At 39.9% G+C, this 21,375-nt stretch overlaps 1 protein-coding gene across 1 annotated transcript; it reads right to left on the bottom strand.

Annotated features, from left to right (window-relative positions):
* Positions 1–15,832: 15,832 nt before the first annotated feature.
* Positions 15,833–21,036, bottom strand: LOC115350333. Its single transcript, XM_041128535.1, has 3 exons — positions 20,967–21,036; positions 17,865–17,986; positions 15,833–16,375 (listed from the first exon to the last, which is right to left on the bottom strand). Exons 1-3 carry the CDS (start codon positions 21,034–21,036, stop codon positions 15,833–15,835), a joined length of 735 nt encoding a protein of 244 aa, XP_040984469.1.
* Between the last annotated feature and the right edge of the window lie 339 nt (positions 21,037–21,375).

Below are 21,375 nucleotides of genomic sequence, written 5' to 3'. Positions count from 1 at the left end.
GTTCTTCACGCCTTGAGCACAGGAGCAGCAAAGCAGTGGCAGGCCTGAGACAGCCGTGCGCTTCCCATGACGTAGCCACACTCTAAACAACTACCACTGTACAAAATTTTTAAAAATTAATCCTTGGTAGGAGAAATGCCGTTTAGTGAACATGGGCCTGTGCTACTTTCTCAAGCATCAGCTTCCAGAAGGTGCTCTGCATTGCATTGCAGTTCCGCTCTTGGGTACAGTGCTGCCATCGCTAATGGTTGTTGGCTCACAGCAGGATCACTCGTAAGAGTCTGCCAGTCCTGTAAGGACTGGTAGGAGGGAAGGATGGAGCTGAAAGAAGAAACACATTCTTGCTATCCAGCTTACTAATTTTGTTGATGTGCCCTACAATTGATGCAAACTAATATACTTTAAATAGAGGAAGCAAAATACCAGGCAGAGCTGTGGTGAATCCAAATCTGTCTAGTCTTAGTCATGTGTATTGGACAATGATCCTATAGTGCCCTAAAACCTTGAAGGTGATGACAGAGAAAACTGCAACACACATCTAATGGGGATTTTCTTTGTGCTGTACATTGCAAATGAGTTCCTTTTAGACAGGGAAACAAACATAGCTGAACAATGTAAACACTCTATACAGTAGGGAAAGTAGTGTCTGTCACTCCATGGCCCAGGTGCCACCTCTGTGGTGAGAACACTTCAAATTTGTCCCAGAACTGGTTTCAGCTGTCTGATTCTTGTTCCTGCTGTTTGAGCTTTCTGCTGTCTAACCTTTAAAATGACTCCACCTTCCTCTGCTATTGCTACCTTATCCTAAATAGCCACAAATTACAAAAGGCTGCCAGTAATTCCCTGCAGAAAACAGTAATTGAAAACAGCTGTTTGAACTTCTTAAAGATGTTGACAACTGAATACATGGTGGACTACTGTGAAAGCAGATTGCAATAGCAGTATTCGAAAGCAATATTGTGGATTTGCTTAAAATATGGACTAATATGTCTATAGTTAGGAGATAGGCATATCTTCTCTGTTACATGTATGTGGTGTGCATATTCTCTGATGCACATAGGCACACCCAAGCACTTATTTCAGTGTAGAATTCAGAAACTATATGGAACTTAGAAAAACAGGATGTAGCTATAAAATAACTAAATCTGCTTAGCTTTTTGCATTGTTTTATTTGTCTTCCTGGAAGCTTTTTTAACAGCAGAGAAATCATGATCTCTACTGACAATTCAGCTGTTGAAATACTTAGGTGAATGCACTGATGATGGATGGGTGCACAAAAAAATCAACAGCTTTCTGTATTTTGCTTTTCTGCTACTGTGCTTCATAAATTAAACAGATGAAAGCTTCGTGAGAATCTTCTTAGTACTGGATGGTGTTTCAGGGTTCCTTTATTTAGAAGGCCTGCTGAGTACCACATGAAATACAGTGTAAATGCATTTGATATTGTGAAGGAAGATTGCCTTTTTCACAAAGTCTGTGTATCTACATCACATTACTGGGGGTTTTTTTTGTTTTTTTTTTTTTTTTAAGAGGCAAAAGAGGAGTGGGAAATTACTCTGGTTGGGGACTGCTTTGATTTTTTCACTGTAGAGAAAGGGAAATATTCCTTTGTGTTCTTTTGACCCTGTGCTGAAAAATAATCTGTTTTCAGTACTATTGTTGATATTTAAAGGTATGTGTGGCTTCAGTCATTGTCTGGCACTGACTGATTGAAGATTTTAGTTCTCCTGAGGAGCGTGGTTTGGATCCTTTTTAATAAACTTAGATTCAAATCGTGGTGGCTAAAAGTAGTAATGGAGATGACTGATACTTCATCCTTTTGGATTTTTTTTCTTGTCAATTTCTTGTGAGCAATTACAGAGGGAAAGACTGTTTTGTGATTCCCAGATGTCCTACTTGCTTAACTGCTTGTCTAACTTGGTTAGCTGCTCTTTTACCTCTCTTTTTACTTAAGTGTTTGGTGTCTGGCTTCTGATATTATCTTCAGATCAACAAATCTTCTGCTGAGACAGGCTGTTACACGTGAAAGTATTGGTTTATATCAAGGAATCTAAATAAGAATCTCCCACTAACTGCACATCCCTTTACATAGTGTTTTTAGTATGAACAGGAAAGGTACCAAATGATTGGTTTGTTCAGGTGTCTTGATCCCCGTTGCTGGCTTCTTTGGCACAGCAGCATGCTGCCTGAATTGTAAGTATCATTTTAATGTGCTAAAATGACATGGAAAAAATGGAAGGTTAGTGAATCAACTGCAGGAAAGAGAATATAGCCTTGAAAGTTCTGCCAGAGCTTCCAAAATGTAGATAAGTTCATGCATAGAGTTCACACTGTGTTTGGCTACAGCTTAGAACTAAAAGGTGGGAAAACTAAAGTCTTGTCTTTGCTCTAAAGCTGACACTTTGAAAAAACACAGTCAACCTAACCTGTTATAGGACTGATGCTGGAATAGCCATATTCCATACCCCGTGAACTGGTAAAGGGTTGTACTGTGCTCTGAGAAGCTCTAACAAAAGAGAGCAAGCGTTAATGAAGATTTCTTCCCCACTTGTTTCTTATCCTGTATCGTCACCAGCAGAGGAAAGTGTGGGATTTTATAGTCTTTTTAAAGGCAAGTCTCCTGGTTTCAGCCACCACAGTTGCTATTTCTGCATTGCTGCCAAAGGTACATTGTAAAAATGTTGATGGGAATGTAAGTGATTGCTGGCTTGCTGTAGCAGGCAGGAGGATTCCACAAATTCGCATTGTCCCTGTGGTACACAGGAGATACTTCTATAAATTCAGTAATGTAGCTATGATTATTCTTCTCCTTGCCTCTCAATTAACCAGTACTGCACATCTTGTTCCCTGTCAAATATCTTATTTTGTCAGATGGCAGAAAGCAGTGTTGTTCTCTTTTCAAATTGCTGGTTTGATTTCTGGCATACTTGATTGCTTTAAAATGTGCTTTCTGCATCCATTTTCCTCAATACTTAATTAACTGGAGAAAAAGTCTGAAATGAGGTTTCAGTTAAGTAGGTGTTTCACTTTTGTCCCCACTATCTCATTCATTTATTTTCTCCAGCTCACTCAAGTGGTCTCAGAGACTTTATCTTTCATTTGCAAAAAATTTTGCAGTTCAGATTATCTCTGTTATAACTAAATCCCCCTGGAAAATGCATCCCATGCTGGGAAGAAGCACAGAGGCAAGACTGCAGAAGAGGTGGTGAAAAACAATCCAATATCAAAACAAAACTGCAGTGAGCGTAGGTAGGCAAAACAGCCAGTCATTTGAGAAGACTGTTCAACTGGCCATGGCAAAAGGCTGTGTGCCTGAAACTGCTGGAGTAAAAGCACGGGAGTTGAGTTAGTCAGGAGTCACAACACGTTGCAAGAACATTCTTGTAACTTTGCAGTGGAGAATTTAGTTTTAACGCTGCAGATGCGGTTTCCATCTACGCTAAATAGCAGCCAAAGTTAGAAGCAAGCACTGCTTTACAAGATTGCAGCTATTACAGCACTAGCAATGTTCGAGCAACATCTGGGGTGCACCTGTGCCTGTACAGGAATGTCTTTAGGCATCTACAATGCAGGTAACTGCTTGAAAGCACTTGGCTCTCACCTTTATCCCCCTTCCCTTAGTGTGACCTCTTCTGTCATAAGTGCCTGTGGGAAGATAAGAGCCTGAATGCAGTAAGCTATCATGGAGCAGAGCTCCACGAAACACGTTGCATAAGGTAGCAGCAAATTTACCTTTTCTTTGTAAGAATAATGTGGAAGACTGCTACTACATCATAGCCTAGTACTCCATATAGTCTAAGGTTATGAACCATGTGCACAGATTCCTCAGAGGTAAGACACCAGTTTGAAGTTCCAGAATTCACTGGAGAAAACAGGCTCTTTTTTATGTTTTCCTGCGACCCCATGTGTTTATCTCTTTCAGCCTTACAAAGAGCTAAGACCATTTGAGCTAAATACATCAGTGATCCAGTATAACTGTAATGGGAGAAGGGAAAATGGTGATGAAATATGCAGTCCGCAGTTTGGATTCCACTTAGTAAGCAGGCAAAAAGTTCACCTATCTTGAAAAATACAGGAGTACATTCTGAATGGCAGATGATTGCAGAATGGACTGAGAGAGGCTGACCAGTGCAGTTTGATTTGCTCAAGACTGAGAAAATTATTAATATTACAGTAAGAATTAATCGAGTGGAAAATGGATTATGGGTTAATCAATTAGGATTACTAAATCATCCCCACAGAATTTTGCTTTATTAAGAGATGATAATCATGATGGCCTCTCTTTGTTCTGTGGAAAAAGACCTGTGGGTATTCATGATACAAAATGGAGTCTAGAAGCTGGCATGTAGAAAGGGACAAAGGATGGGTGGAGTTAAAAGCTGTTCGGCAGATTCTGAGGAACTTATTGGGAAAATCTTAAAACTAGTTCAATTTGAAGGTCATTACGATGGGCATTCAATTCTAAGCACTTTAACAGAAAAGTAGTTGTTCTTGTTGAAACGCATTAAGGACAATGGATAATCCACTCTCTGTGAGCTAGAAACACATAATGTCCCATGCTTCAAAAGGAATCACTTTTCTAGCTCAGCATACTAGTATTCAGAAACTATGGAGCAATCCAAACACCTTGTGATAGGGACCCAATGGATTTCTCTGTGCACATGCTTTGTCAAACTGACAGATGAGATTTGTAGTCTTCAATGTCAAGGGATTTCTTTTTCTTTTGAGAAGTTTATGGCCTTGATAGACATTAAGAAAGGCCCAAGAACAGTGAAAAGAGCACCTTTAAAACCTCTTTCATGGCTCTAAAGTGATTCTTATAATAATTTCTGAACTAATCTAAAAGTTATTAAAAAAGCTGCTCTTTGTAAATATTATAAGGTAATTTTATATCTTCTGTGTTCTGTTTTGATGAGCTGACTGCTAAAGTGAACCTTCAACAAAAGGGAAAAATCCAGTACAGCAGCCAAGGCTATGGAAGGCTGAGGGCTGTGAGAGCTTGTGGCCAGACCTGCACAGTGCTGAGCCAGCCGATTTGATCCTGTGTTTTAACTATGCAAGTGTTGCCTTTCCTCTCTTTTCCCCTCTAGATCTCATTTTGAAGCTTTCTGACATATAACTAAAGCATGGTCTGGGTTAGGCTTGGCTAAGGTAATAAAAGCTGTCAGTTATGCAGGTGTGAAGATTCTATCGTATGCGTGTCCTGTGGTTGTGAGATGAACCGTGTTTACGTGATACTCATCTATTTTGTATTTTCCAATTGTCTCCTGGCTTACATAGGCAGATACCTGTGTACTTGAATAAACTGGTATTTGCCACTGCATGCACACAGTTGAATGTGCATATGAAATGGAAGAACTGGAATAACATTTCAGTATACTCAGCTATGCAGTATATACTGCTAGAGCAGGCAGTGAAACGAGTAAGCCCAATTGAAACTTCAGAAGAAATTTAAGAAATTGAAATGAAACTATTTGCACTGGAATTTCTAAAAATATTAGCCATGCCACTTTGCCAAAATAGAATATTCCCTATGCAGAAGAGAACTTGTTTCACAGGACATTTCCCCTTCTGCCTGTGATGGGGCCACTGGGTCAGTACTGGTTTGGAAGAAAGTTTCCACATACCAGATCACTGACATTTTCTGTTGTGAGAAGAATGAACTTGGGTCCTGTGCTCATCTCACAGCAGTCATTTTCACTTTTACTGGTTTACCTTTAAAACTTTCTCATGTGCAGTATCTAATTATGGTACATTACAAAAATCTGTATTTAAATGGTAACAGTGCACAGTGCTGAAAGGGACTGTTGGTAAATTGCTTATTCACTTTGATGATTAAGCCAGTAATTATTGCATTAGCATCCTAAACCACACTTGTCTGCTGATATATCTCCTCCTAAGGCAACCCCGTGAGACCTGATGGGCTAAGTAGAAAGGGTATGGCACTTGAAGAAGGGAAGGGCAAAGAACATATAGAGATACTGCCGGGGATTAAGCGGAGGTTGCTTTCTCCCCTGTCTGCGTCGGTGTGACTCAGGATAGTGCTGGGGTGTGGTACATGAAAAAGGATTTTTTTGCCTTAGAAATGTAAAAATAGACCTTTCCACTACTGGCTATGAAAGACCCTATGACACTTCCTGCCAGGTCTTATCACTGAGGCTATACTCACAGTATATCAAAAGTATATATACATACTCAGAGTAATCAAAGCAAATAATTTTATTTGGTTGAGTAAGATGGCCTTTCAGCTTTCACACCACTGTGGCATTCAGCTGCCTATGCTGTTCTATGTTCCTGTCCTGAAATGTTTGGTAACAGTGCTGGATGCCATTTATCAGCTGTCTTCTACCTCCCCCTCACCTGAGGTAAATCTTTTGGTATCTTTACACAGCATTTTTTTGAGAATGAATGCTTTATGATCCTCCTAAAAGCAAAGGCATAAACCAAGTGTAAGATATTACTTTGTGTCTTCAGGAGCTTTTGGCTTTATATGATAAAATTCCAGGAAATAAGTTACTTGGAACAGTTTGCTCACTGGAAGACAGACGGGCACTGGATCTCGCATCTTTGCAGGTGCTGTGTTAGTTTCCCATCAATTTCCTGAAATGATGCACTTACAGACCCATTTCAGTGGCTATTTCAAGCCTAGGAGTGACATTTTTTCCACTCTCCTGGATTCTAAGAGCTCTTCTTTTACCTGTACCTCTTAGCAAGAACCAGCATTTTCTTCTTTTTAAGGAAATATTTTTCATTGAATTGATGGCTTCTTGAATTGTATCTGAGTATGGATTATGTTTTAAGACCACTATTCTGCAGCTGAAATGTCATCCTTGCACTTCTATAGGTATAAAACTGTGTGATGTTGGATTTGAGCAAGTGGCTAGATAAAGTTTTACAAGCTTTCCTGAGTGGAGACCAATTCATTACTACAGAAAATGGGGAACCTGTTTGCTCTGTGAAGATTTGTTAGAAAAACTCTCCGGTTTCCTAATAAGTGTGCTAGAAAAAAATTATAGTTCTAAAACATAAAGGAATGTTTGAAACTCCAGGGCTAGGTAGGTGAAAAGAACCCTCAGCTGATGGTTTCTAAGCAGTCCAGAGAATGCAATCTGCAGAGGCAGTAAAACAGTGTGAACAGCAGAAATAAATCTCGGTGGCAGGAGTGGTGCATGCTTTCTCCTGGGCACACTATTTGAAATTGCATGTTCTAAAGCAAAGAAAATTGCTCCTCAGACATACCTTGATGAACCAGATTGAAAATTGCCTTGGGCTGGAGTCCAGTGCCCTCCATGCCCCACTTTACACCAATAACTATGCCATATAGGTACCTAGAGAATAACATCAAAGGTGAAGGTGCTAGTCATCTTAAAAGGCTTTTGTCTTCGAAGCACTGTCCCTCTTTCCTCCATGTATGTGTCTCCTATTCTTTCTTCATTCTCTCCTTCCCTGCTATGCAGTTACCATCTTTTTTTTTTCTTTTTTTTTTTCCCCCCCCTAACAGAATCAGGCAATTAATTGCTTTCTTCCCTTCAGTCACCATGTAACATCCCATTGGGTGTCTAACCTTCTCACTGGAAGAGCAATGGTGCTACTTTGTTTCTCAAAGCTGGAGAAGAGGCTACAGGTACTGCAGCTGCGAATTCCCTGGTAAGTGGTGAGGATTGTTTGGCTGTGCTGCACGGTCAAACAGGGATGGTGGGTGAGGCAATGCAGTTGGATGGGTTTAAGCATCCTCAGGATGCATGGACTGGCAGTAGACCAGAGTGGAGGTTGTTTCAGGGAATGGATCTCAGGCACTGTGCTGGAATAAGTCCCAGCAGGAACTTGGAGAGGGGTGTTGGTTTTGGATAGCAACTACACAGAAGAGCAGAGCCCAGAGAAGGAAGTACCCAAATAACAGCTGGCAGGCACCCAGCATGGGTTAAAAAAACCACTGCAAAGACCTTGAGAAATGTTTTCATCTTCTTATTTTGTCTATCTGGTCCAGAAAACAGAAGACAACAACATAAAAGAGAAAAATATATTTTTGTAGAAAGTCCACTCACTATGAATTCCTTTCCATCCACTGGCCAATTCACTTTTAAAAGTCTCAAAGTGATTCAGCTTCCATTACTTCTCTTGTGGGAACTGTGCCTGTTCTAATAAATGTCATTGCCCACAAGCTTCTCCTGGTGTAGGTTATGCTTACAGTTCCATTTAATCTTTCCAAAGAACACTTTTTCCTGTGCATGTTACGTCCTTCTAATATATAGAAGCAGTTTTGGTCTTTTTCCTTTCATCGTTGCATGAATAAACATGCAAATATGTGGCTTAAAAAAATCCTTTAAGTCTGTTCTCGGCCAATTAATTTTATTCTCCTTTTCCTTGTTTCTTCAGTCTTCAGTCAGTATTTTTGGAAAGGAAAACACCAGGCTTAAGCTCTACTTAGATGCAGAACAATACTTTGCTAGATACCAAATATGTTGCAACAGGATATAGTAAAAATTCACTACTGTTTACAAACTCATCCTTCTGGAAGGAATCAAGTACCTTCAGTCTCCTATTAAAGGAATCTCAGCTCTCTCTAAGGTGCTCAGAGCCTTGCAAGAGCTGACCTTACAAATATGCTCAGCATTCTCTAGTCAGATGTAAATTACATATCTTTTCAAACTCAGGTGCAGTTGCTGATTTTTTTTCTTCCCCCCACAAAACCAACTTAAAATTCACTAATTTCAGCTCGGATTGTTCCTCTTACACTTTTGCCACCTACTGACTGTCACTCAGACCAGCATCTAAACAGATACCAAAACACCATCTCTCTCCTAATCATGGCACTTTTAAAGGCAAAATAACATTCTGCACTCTAATTATTTTATAATTCCTTTGACTATTACTTACTCCTCGCGCAAAGCATATGCGTAACTCCCACATGCCTAGTGTGAAGAAAGTACAATACTAAACGGCAGCATTACAAATTTGCAGAAACAAATAAGCAAAGGTAGCCCATTTAAAAGCCACACTATGTTAGTTCCTCAGAAATGTTCCCCCCTGAATCTGCTGCAGCAATATGAGCTTTAGAATGCAAAGTCCAAACCCCTGACCACGAATCCTGTGGATCATCAGACCGAATGAAATGCCTTCCTGTATAGAGGCCTTTAAAGTCAGATCTAGAGGAGGACTCAAGCATCAAATCACTCTCAAGGCTAGAATTAGCAGCCTCACTCCCTGCAGGACATGGGAGAAGCGTGGGACGAAAGAGTGCCACGACCCAGGTCCTGTGCACTGGGCAGGGACCCTCCGACAAGCAGTTGGCAGGCAATGCAAGTGGAAGACTGTGCCTAAACTCTTGCACTGTCTGTGGAGCTCACAGTTCTGCTCCAGGCCCTTAGGAACGTGTTTTTCTTTCCTTTTTTTTCTTTAATACGGAGGCTGTACAGAAGAAAGAATTTATATTTCACAGTATTGGGAAGGAGGAAAACCTAGTGCCTTTTAAATGAGTGCTGCAACCTCAGTTTATAGTGCTAGTGCCTCCCATTTTGCTCCTACTATTTAACCTAGAGGAACGAGTTCAAAGGTCCAGTTGAGTCATCTGCTCATGAGGTGTGGTGTTGGATTTTGGTCTCCCTAGTCTCTGGAAGGCATGGGAATCTGCCTACCTCATTTCACGGGCAAATCCTTCAATAAGTCTGGGATACTATCGAAGATAACAACACTGCTAATACCATCTTCTCTGTGAATGACTTTTAAAAGGAAAACAGCGTGCTCTTTCCAATTTTTCAAAGAGCAGTTATAACTCTCCTGCTCTCAGGAGAGGGCTCTAAGATCTGGATTAAAACAGGCAGAGGTGCTTTCACTCATCCTAGGTAAGATGCCAGACTTGCAGAGAGAGCCAGGACCGTGGCCATGTATTTGTGCCTGGCATTTCCTACTGTGTCTCCATAGGCTGCTTCCCTCTCAGCTTGTGAGATGTTCAGATAAGCATTTTGAGGTGTATAATTCTCAGCAGGCACCGCATGGGGAGCCTTAATGTTGAACTTAGGGTTTTATATTCTGCTCTGGTGACCAAACTCCTAAAAGCAAGCTATCAAAAAACCATCATCTCCTTACTGAATCTACTTGCAGCCTGCAAGTGTCTCATGCTGGTCTACTCCAGAAAACAGCAGTCACAGCAAAAAGTGCAGCAACAAACATTCTTCGTAAACACGTTTTATGTAATTAAAGCCATTCTGTATGCTAAGTAGATTATCTGTCTTTTAGAAACCTTATTAGAGTAATACACAAAAATGTACAGAAAAATCTCTCTACCAGTCCTCCATGGGAAACAGCCTTACTGCTGCTTTTGCAGAAGTAGTTTCTCCTCGCCTTGTATTTAAAGTGCATAGCAGTCGATCTGCCATAAATTGTTGCTCAGCATTGATATACAACGTTTCTACTGGTGATGACAGGATATTTAATAATAGACATTTTTTGCTCACCTCATCAAGGTTATGCCTCCTACTTTTAATGTGCATTTGAAATACATCTTCTAATGCCCTTAAAAAAAGAATAAAAAGGAACATCAGTGAAAAAAAAAAAAAAAAAAAAGACTGTTCAAAGGCCATGTACTTCCAAATGAAAAATACCACTCAGCCTGTCTTTCTGATCGCTTAAAATACATCCCAGCTTTTCACTTTTGCTCCATCCCCTCTCCCTACTGTACCTGTAAATGGATTTAAAAAATAAAATCTTAAACATTTTAAGGTTGTTGAATATTCTCATTGCAAGTGCATGCAGTTTGGCAGGAACTGTGCCAGGGACAGTCTTTCATGTATATTATTCCTATTTCTTCTTCTACGTTTAATACAAATATGAGTATTGGTGCTCTCCATCGCAACGTAGTAGTCTGTATTTCAGTGGAGTCTGTCTCTCTGTTGCTACTGTCAAGTACCGTCCCACCACATTAACGGTGAAACTGCTGAGGGTACTGGGGTGCTGGGCAGTACTGCAAGTAGCTTCCTAGATTCATTTATAGCTGTCATTCCTTTGTCCAGGATACTGCATTACTCAAAGAGGACTTTTGAACTGCCTCTAGCCAACAGTTTTTAGATCTCTGAACGCCATTTGCATGGTCTCTTTGTTCTTGGGCCTCCTTTTCAGTAACTTTTAAGGGAAACACTGAAGGTTGAACTTTCATAGCCATACTTTTGTTAACTAGGTGTACTAGGGAAAGAGATGCCTTCAGAAAGTGCTCTCCGGGTTTGGTTTTTTTTTTTATAGCTATGACCAACTGCAAGCAAAAGATATGCTCATGGTGATGACCATTGTTAAAAATAAAGACCTAACTACAATCATAACTCAGTTAAATCTAAACCAATGGTTGCGTTTTCAGACAATCATAAAGAATGAAAATATCTGCAATGAGCTGGAGGGCTCAGCAGAGCTGTTTTGGTTGTATACTGTATATTTGAATTGGAAGGGCATTTACGATTTTATCTGTAGAGAAACTGGTCTAAACAAATGGAGATTTTAAAATATGTGTCTATCATAATCCTGCAGGAGGTTAGGTAAGGCCATTACTTGTGTCTTTTCTAGTCTGTCACAAAATCTATTTAGAAATTCAACTTCTGATTTAAAATGAAAGGCCACTATTGATTGTTCACTTTTATTCTGCAGAGAAATTAAGTTCTGTTATTAGAGACTACCCAAGAAAACAATGGATGATTTTTCATGTATTTTTAGTAACCTTTATTTTCAAGGGAAGAGTGCACAGCATCTAAACAACCTTCATCTAAAGTCAACAGAGCAGTCCTTTCACCCTACAAGCTTGAGCATGGACACTCTGGTGCCCCACAACATTCTGAGTTGGGCTCAATGTGGAACACACACATGACCCCTGCTGCCGTTGCATCATACAGGTAAAAGTTTGTGTTCTCTTATTTGGTTTTCACTATCTATAGAGAAAAAACTTATTTTCTGAAGGATACTAATCCTCCTGTTAATATGGAGGCTGACACACAGTAGACTTTTGAGGTTTTGTTTTATTTTAATGTTATTTTATTTTTAACTGTATGTATGGGCAGGCATGATACTTAGCAAGCTTTTCAATGTGTGGTGAGTCAGTGTTTTTCAAATCTACTGCTGTTTCTCCCAGTGTAACCAGTAAATTCACTTCTAATTTGGGCCTTGAAGTTTGTCTGAAAACTGCTATACCTAGAAGGAAGGAGGAGAAATCTTACCTGTAACTGATTGCTCGGAAAACAAACTAACCACTTGTGTTAAAGGCCACTTAAAAATACATATATATTTAAAAGAGCCTTAGGGATTTTGACTGAAATGCTGTAGATAGAAAGGGAAATATCTTGGTTTGGTGTCAGACTGAGTTTGATTGTTTTCAGGGGGTTAGCATCTCTCCAACATCAAAGCACAGCACTTGACAAAGACTGAAATCTTAAACATTGGGGTTAAATCCTCTATCAAAGGAGCAGTTTCTCCCATTTAAGATGCAGGCCAGGAAATGGCATAAAAAAGGAGCACACAGTGTTGTCGCTTTTAGCAGGCCTACAGACCTGTGGTTTATCACAGCTCTCTAAATATTAGAAATGTGATAGGTTTCTATTAGAAATGGGAGTGCGAGGTGGGGGGTGTGTGTGACAGGATGTCACATACAGAACATGAAACCAGAAAAGGATGCTGCAGTTACACACCAGCAGCACTGGGTCCATTTGGCTCTAACCTTTATGTGTGGATCATTAACTTGATAGCGCATACATCCTAAAGAAAGTAATCATTGCATTTATTTATTTCGCTCTTATAGGAGGGAGGAAGAACTCTAAGTACAAAATCTTGCTATGATGTACTTTGCTAGGGAAGACTCATTGTAGCTCTATAGCTTGCTAGCTCCGGATTGACTGGGAACTGGAATGAGACTGTCATAACAATAATGTCTGTTGCCATACTATATAAGGGAATGAGTTTGAGAACAGGGTCAGAGAATATGATGTTTCCATGTTTCTACTAGAAGTCACTGGGAAATATGAGGCTGGCTGAAAATATTTTCTGTTCAGCTTCTCAGTTTAAATCATGATTCCTATGAAGTGCAGTCACAAAAGTATTCATCAAATTAAACTGATTTCAAGTTTCACTTTAACCTCATTAAAACTACCAATTCTTTACACTGATTGAATAATTGGTCAAAATTTTGTTTCTCAAGGAATAAATAAGAAATGCAAAGCACTTACTCTTTGTGATAACAACTTCTAATCAAAATATCATTTGTAAGATCTTGAAGAAAATGAAGATACTCTTCTTCTCTATACAAACACACAAGCTGTTAGCATCTTTCTTTAACATACACTGGATACAAATAAGGTTTAGAATACCATCCAAAGAGGTAGCAGTTGTACAGTAATTAAACTAACTCAGATAAAGAATTTTGCCAGCATATCCAAAAGTGACAAATCTATTTACTAGTCTGCATTTTTTTACTATTCAGGTTTATGCTTTTTTAAATGACTGATTTTCACAGCTCTGTTGGTCAACTCCCTAATTAGGTTAATCCATTAATTTCATTAATCAAGAATATCTATGCTTTTTGTGAATAATCAGTTAAAAAAATAGTTCCAATGAACAAAGTGTAGGTATTATAAGATAAATTATTATTAACTTTGTTTATTTATTTATTATTTACTTATTCTTAACATATTTAGTTTGCCTATAGTAAGAGGGGACTGGGTGGCATGACTCAGAAAATCTCTTCCAACTTTCTGATCCCACACTTCCCAAGCAAGTAGATGAATCCTGTATCTCTAATAGAGTCCCTTCTACTCACTGCATAAAACCATTGGTAATTGGCTCTTGTGCCGTGTTTTCAGCTTTCCACTAGATTCCTACTTTAGTATTTTGATATAAAACTTTGGAATAGTTAAAAGGAACAAACGAATATTTAACTTACTTTTCTTCAAATTGTGATCCTAGAGAAAGTGGTGTTTCAGAATTGGGAATCCATAACTCATGGTTCTGTCACAAACAAGTAGAGGAGAAAAGCAGATTTTTTTTTTTTATTGTCTTTGTATTAACATTTTATATTTCCATTCAGAGCACCAGGGGGAAATGATCTGATTTCATAACATATCAAAATCACAACAACATCATACTGAAGTGACATGCCAGCTCATATTAAATAAATGTCTTGAGTGTCAATCATTCGTATAAATAAAGTATTATTATTAGGTAGGTTCGTGTTAGCAGAAATGGAAACAAGCTTGTATAACCTGAGAAAAACGATGTAAACGCTATACAGGAAATCAGAAGTTCTGATAAAATAGAAAATATTCGCAGACCTTATTAAAATAAGACAGCTTTTTCTTTAAAAGGATGTGCAAAATATGTTTGTATCTTTGAAAGAAGACTTAGAAAACCAGACTGATATTGAAATTATCTTTTGCTGTGGATTATCAAATAGGAATAGGAGCTTCTCTTGATAATGTTGTAAAATGAAGGGTTTGGTTGTTGGAACAAGGAATGGAATAGTCCTAGCTAGCATAGGGCTATCACAAATCATGCCTGAGGTGCCTTGGCTGAGCTGTGTAGAAATTCAACACTGATTCTGTAAAGGGGCAAGTGGGCCAAGGAATCATACAAAACCTCTCTATCATGCATGGCTTTGACTGCTGTTAAGCATCCCTTATATTTAAAAGCACTAAAATTCACTAAAGTAATCTCCCATTCATCTTAAAAATCCAGGTGACTAATGGAGTACAACTTCCAGACAAAGCCTTGTATGGCATACTACAGTACCGACTGTAGGCTGAGTGATTAGGGCTTTGCATGGACATTTCTGGTCTCCAAGTTATTTGGATTGAGTGAAAGGCTGTAAATCAACCAAAAGCTGAAATGACCGCTTAAAATATTAACAGCGCAGCAAGACGTCAGTCAAGTAGGAAAAAGCTCTGCTTTCAGAACAGATTTGTGTTGGAATACACTGTTTTTCACATCACATAATGCTTCATTTGTGTTTCTCAGAGAGACCAGTTACTTCAGTTTTTCCTATCCTATTCACAGAAGTCTGTTGACGCTATCTAGCCACGCATGCTAGATTTCTTAATTGCAATCTTAGTGACTTCTCAGAAGATGATTTAATTTTTTGGTTTTGATCTTAACATATATTCCCCAAAGCCAACGATTCCATTATCCATCTCATTTCCACACAATGAGGACAACTTTTGTGTATGAACAGTGGGCTCCATTCTTTTTCTTTGTAACTAACTGGGTGCACCAACCTCAACTGGCTGCTGAGAAAAGTGAACTGAATGTGGTCTCACATGTGCATCTTCTGCAAATCTGAAAGATTAAAAGCACAGTGAAAACCAGTTATGCTTCAGTTATGTTGGAGTGTGTCCAAAGAAGGGCAATGAACTGGTGAGGGGCCTGGAGCACAAGTCTTATGAGGAGCGGCTGAGGGAGCTGGGGTTGTTTAGTCCGGAGAAAAGGAGGCTGAGGGGAGACCTTATCGCTCTCTACAACTACCTGAAAGGAGGTTGTAGTAAGGTGGGTGCTGGTCTCTTCTGTCAAGTAACTAGTGATAGGACGAGAGGAAATGGCCTCAAGTTGAGGCAGGGGAGGTTTAGATTGGATATTAGGAAAGATTTCTTTACTGAAAGGGTTGTCAAGCATTGGAACAGGCTGCCCAGGGAAGTGGTTGAGTCACCATCCCTGGAGGTGTTCAAAAAACGTGTAGACATGGCACTTCAGGACATGGTTTTGTGGGCATGCTGGTGTTGGGTTGATGGTTGGACTGGATGATTTTAGAGGTCTTTTCCAAACTTAATGATTCTATGATTCAAATGATGTGTTTGAAAGTGAAATTACTTAACTTTTAGCACTGAGGTATAAACAAACTGAGTAAGTACCTGTGCAACAATCTTTTCTTTTCATTATTGACGTCTACTGATTTAAGTAATGGTCTGCCAGGGGAGGAGATCTTTTTTGGGGGAGGAGGATTAGAATACCTATGTTTTACAAGAAAAGATTGGCGTGATGTCTTTAAGATTTGAGGGATAAAACGTTGCTTCTTTTCTGTGAAGTAAATTGAATGTTTGTCAAGGAGGTCCCCACAGTATGTTTTGTTGAAAGAGTTTTGAAATGTCTTCTTCCTGTTGCAACTGCCTAAATGCATGCGAGACTGCAGAAGTGGTGAAGCAGATGATCTGTCTCTACTAGAGTTCTGAACACGAGTCTGAGACAAAGCATGCTGAGCAGTATTTTGGATAGTCTTTCTTGCAGCCGGAGCTGGTATCGGAGTCCTTGAAGTGAGCTTCTGAAAAGATACAGAGCGGGGCTGCTCTGCCTTTGTACTGGAACAGTTGTTCCGACCAGACTTCAAGTATAGGTGACCATTTTCCAACAGTGACCACCTTGCCTGTAAGTTAAAGAACAAAATAACTGACAGAAAAATTGTAAAAGCAATTCACTGAAGACAGTGTCTTCTACAAATTGATTCACAGAGGAGGAATTTTAAGAAACTGTTTTCAAACTGTCTCAAGTGGTCTAAATGCCTTGCCGAGTTTCAGGAACCACAGCTGGGAGTAAAGCCACCCTGCCACTGTACTAGAGCTAGTTAACAAGTCCTTTTTCTAGTTTCTTTTTCCTTCCTTCTGTTTACAAGGTTGAGGTTGCTAATGACAAGTAGTCTTGGGAAATTACAGAAATTCCATTTTGTTTGCCAGGGCTCAGAGAGGGAGAATAGGAGATTCTTTCTTCCTTGGACATTGTGCATTCTCATCTATGGAACTGCTGTCTCAATGGCAATCTCACAGCCCTTCTTCAATGGCATCTTTATTCTCTTTGCTTGTACACCCATGCAGGTGTGAGTGTGACTCCATCTCATGAGTTTGAAGTCAAACAGAACCACTGTTTTCCTCATAAATACCATAGGTGAAATTGTGGCCTATCATTTTGCTATTTATCTCAGTGGGAGCAAGATTTTACAAATCAAAATAATGCACATGTTTGAATTGGATGATATTCTTTATAAACAACATAATTGGTAATCTAGTGGTAAATCCACTATAATTCTCAATAAATAGAAAGTTTTACAACCTAAGTATAGTCTGCTGGGGAATTTTTGCCCAGAGAGACTCTGGACTGTGGCAGAATGAAATGTTTTTCAAGACTTTGTTGAGGTGAGGTCCACTGGGAGAATTTGGTGAAGAACAGGCCTACTTACACTAGCACGAGGTTGTACAGTTTCTGGTATCTGGCAGATTATATAGAATTAGGATTAATTACTTTAGGGTCTTGCTTTTACCAGTAAATACCATTCTGAAATTCAGAGGATACTGTAAAACAATGTAAAGTTATTGCATTGCGTTCAGTGGGAATACTGACAAAATCATTGGGATTTAGTTGTCTTGAAAATATTGTGTACAGAAATCATCCTAATAAGAATGTTGTCACACACATCACCAAATTATTTCAATAAATTCACTCAATTTTTTTTCTGGGCACCCATGTAATACTCTGTTAAAAATTCTAATTCCATTTGCCAAAGGAGCAAAGAGAACGCGTGTGGGTTTGTGAGTGGCACGCGCACATTCATGGTGTCAGTGCAGGGACACATTTTAGTCATGTACATGTAGTCGTGACATGGGTACCTCTCATTGTAGGCCATGTAGGGATAGCAACATTTAGATGAGAGGATAGCTGCAGGTTGGCAAAACTGAAAGTCAAATATTATCTCTGTTTGACTAGACTATAAAAAGCCACACTGAATAAACCTGCACTTAACTGCTGTGTTACAGGCATTCCCCAGCACCACAGAGTACAGCTAACTAAGGGGAAACTGGTCTCTCTCATGTGAGTCAGTACTACCTGTGTGACAGGTCCTGTGCTGTCAGAGTATCACATACCTTCTGCTGGCTTGGAGAAACACTTCTGGAGTTGAACGGTGAGGCAGGAAGACCATGTACAAGATCCTTCTTATATTTCCCAAGGGCTTGAATTAGTCTGTCTCTTTTCTGCTGATCCTTGTCTTTATGTGTAAATATGTAAGTACAACCCTTTCCAGTCTAATCAATGGTCAAGTCATAGAATATTACTCTTCATTCTTCTTTTTTTGCCACTAAAGACTATTCTGTCTCCTCTTCTTAATACCAAGTAGCAGACAGAGAAGACAATCACTCTACTTTTTACAGCTGGCGCTTGCTGCTTCCATGCTCAGCACACATCTGAATTTGAAATAAATGCAAACCAGGACTCGGTTACATCACTCACACAGTAAGTAGTGAGCTACTAGAGGGATAAGAGAGTTAGACTAGAGGCAGCATTTCATTTCCACCTCCTGCGCACTCTTGCCCCTATCCTAGACAGGGGCTGAGGCAGGTCAAAACAGAAGAAAAGCTGAGGAATCAAGTAAGGATTCAAGTCTATGTACTGAGTTGAGTGACTCAAGTCAGGCTGCCACCGTGGTCTGTGCAGACTGTAAAGCCAAGAAAGTATGCTTTCTGTATTGGTCAATCTCGGACTGAAAAGAGTAGGGCAACGCTTCTGCTAGCACCTCACACACAAAAAGAACAGAAACAGACTTAGTCCTTTGGATCTTCTGATCTTACTGAAAATATGCAAGTGAGAGTAGGAGTAAGAATATTTATTCTCATAGTAAGCATTATTGCTATATATCATATTATATATATTTATATATATTATATATTAAGTATTACAAAATAATAAGAAGACTACATAGGAATAAGATGGGGATAGGAGTTACTGCAGAGGCCCGCAGGGGCATGTTCATGGGTAATGCAAAGCCTCTCACAATTCACCATCTTTTGTCAGAACCTTACTTTTAGCAATGCAAACAAGAATGATGCATGACCAAAATTTTTTACCTGCACTTTTCCTTCCAAGCATAGGTCTGAGAAAAGATATGAATTGTGATGTGCAACAACACCTTTCGCTTTGTAGATGGTCTTTAAAAAATAATAGCTCCAGCAGTTCTAGCTGAAACTAAGGATTCACACACAAAATATCAGTAAAGTCAGGTCCACTGAGGTCTCACAAGCTGCATATGGCTCTTTTGAGTTGAAAATGCAGCTCTGTCAGAATTCCTTTGCCCTGTGGAGCTCTGGCACATGGTAACATGTGCCAGTACTGCCAGGCAGGGCAGCAGAGAGACAGGCTCTGCTCCTTCTCCTTTGGGGGCAGCTGCAGAGACTCCTCCAACAGGTAATTCTAGAGACCTAGCAAGGCTTCAGGTGGACTGGTGAAATGTGACTTCTGGCAGTGTGATATTACTTTGATAATACTGACTTACTCCTGACAAAATGCGTGATTAGCTTAGGGCCCTCCTTATACTGCTATTGTGGCAATATACTAGGACTTACACTCACAATATGCTGCAAATTCTTTGCTAATAAGAAGCAACTCCTCCTCCTCTGCAGTGGTGTAATTTCAGCACGTCTCACTAGTAATGTGATAGAATAATGCTTGAAACCTGGCAAAGCAGCACTTACTGCAGATTTTGTTTTGGAGGGGGAGATGCATCAACCTGAATTTAGTATTGCACACTTCTGAATTAGCAGAAGGGTTACAGGGTTTTAGTTAGTCTTAAAGTAATATTTCTTTCAGAAAAGCAATATCTGAGACTCTTTTTTTTAAAACAAACGAACAAACAAAACAAAACCAAAACAAACTACTTAGATACTACACTACATGGTTGGCTCCTCCAAAGTTTGTGATGGCTCTTGTATGGGGCACACCATCTCTTGACAATTCCCCTGTAAGGTGGCCTCAAGGCCGTGGCTTGGTCATTGGAAAAAAAACAGATTTCACTAACAGCTAAAACCGATATATAGTCTCCCGAGGCACATAATCTGGCTCTGCAGTCTTGCATGGACATGAGTTCATAGCATCATCCTATTAAGAAAAACATGTTGACAATGCTAAATCCTATTTGGATGACTGGGAAGCAGGATTATACAACTCACTGGAACAAATAACAAAAAGTAGTTGCTCAATCGCATTCATGCAGAGATTAATACCTTCCCCTTCTATCTAGGTTTGCACAGTGCCAAATCAAAGTACCCCCCAGTTCTGATTAAAGACTTTGCATTCTGCAGTCGTATGAAAGATAACAGATAAGGCAGCTTGCTGTAGTGTATGTGCAACAGTACTGCCAGTCAGGATACCTGGCTACTTTCATGGCAGCGCCAATGCCTTGTGAGGCCTTGGGAAAAAGTGGCATCCATGCCTCTCCGCTCTTCTGCATGTGCTGTCTGTCTGTGCACAGGTGAGGCAGGATAACAACTGTCTACTCGAGGCATGGCTGAGCCTTTATGAAGCTTGACAAGGACAAGAAAATAAAATGTTCCAGGTCAAAGAGCCACAGGTTTTAAACAGACTTTGTCTAGTATTTCACTGATATTTTTACTATAAATATGGGTTATAAACATGCCACATGGCATTAAGCCTATTCAAATAAGTACTATTCCACTGCATTACAGTTTTATGTTTTGAGTAGCTAGCAAAAGCTCCTGGGCCAGAATGTCTCATAGCAACTCTCCTTTCCCTTCCCTAATAGATGCCAGGTTTCAGTGCCCAGACTGTCGGGTTTTGTATGTGCCTCAGCCACGTGAGGCAGACTGAGGGGTCCTGCAGCACATCCTGGTTTGCTGACATGTCTACTAAGGGATTTACTTGCCTTGCCACCTAGCCCTGTTCTCTCCAGTTTCTCTTTTCTCACTACTATTTTTTCTCATTCATGTTTTTCCCTATGCCCCTTCTTATGATTCCAGGGCTGCTGAGTCTTGCCTGCTCCCAGCAGCCATCGGCTGCCAGTAGTGCTCCAGGCTGCTTCCTTTCTAAGCCTCTTCCCTCCTACACTTCTCTTCCTAAAATGACCTCATCCCATGGTGACCTGGCATGCTCCCCAGATGCATGAATGAAGGGGCTAAGAATGGAAGTCATTCTTAGGCTTTCAGATCACATTGTTGGCTTTCACGTGTACTCCTTACAGTTGTGTTTGAAAGTCAGCTGCGACCATGCCACACTGAGCAGCTTGGCCCTGCCACACAGACCGCTCATCGGCAAGAGCTACAACAGGAGAAAAGGATCACCTGCCCATTCTGCCTTTCTCCAAATACTTTTTAATAATGACTAGCAATGACCAAGAATGAAAAAGAAAATAATGTGCAGACTTTGTATCCCAAATGATAGGTGTTTGGGGTTTTTTCTTTTTCTTTTAGAAAAGCAAAAATTAGACATCCCTTGCCTTCTGATCTCATGTCCTAGCTGAAGTGTTTTAAGAACTGGCTGTAGTTTACAGTTAAAACCATAACTGGGAATAATTAACTGGAGGGGGGCAGGCAAGGTTTCACCTATAGAAGCATATCATGATTCAGTGTGTCACCTGAAACCTCTCAG

The sequence above is a fragment of the Aquila chrysaetos genome, chromosome 13, assembly GCF_900496995.4.
Source record: "Aquila chrysaetos chrysaetos chromosome 13, bAquChr1.4, whole genome shotgun sequence".
Lineage (NCBI taxonomy): Eukaryota > Metazoa > Chordata > Aves > Accipitriformes > Accipitridae > Aquila > Aquila chrysaetos.
This window is presented reverse-complemented; position numbering and strand designations above follow the sequence as displayed.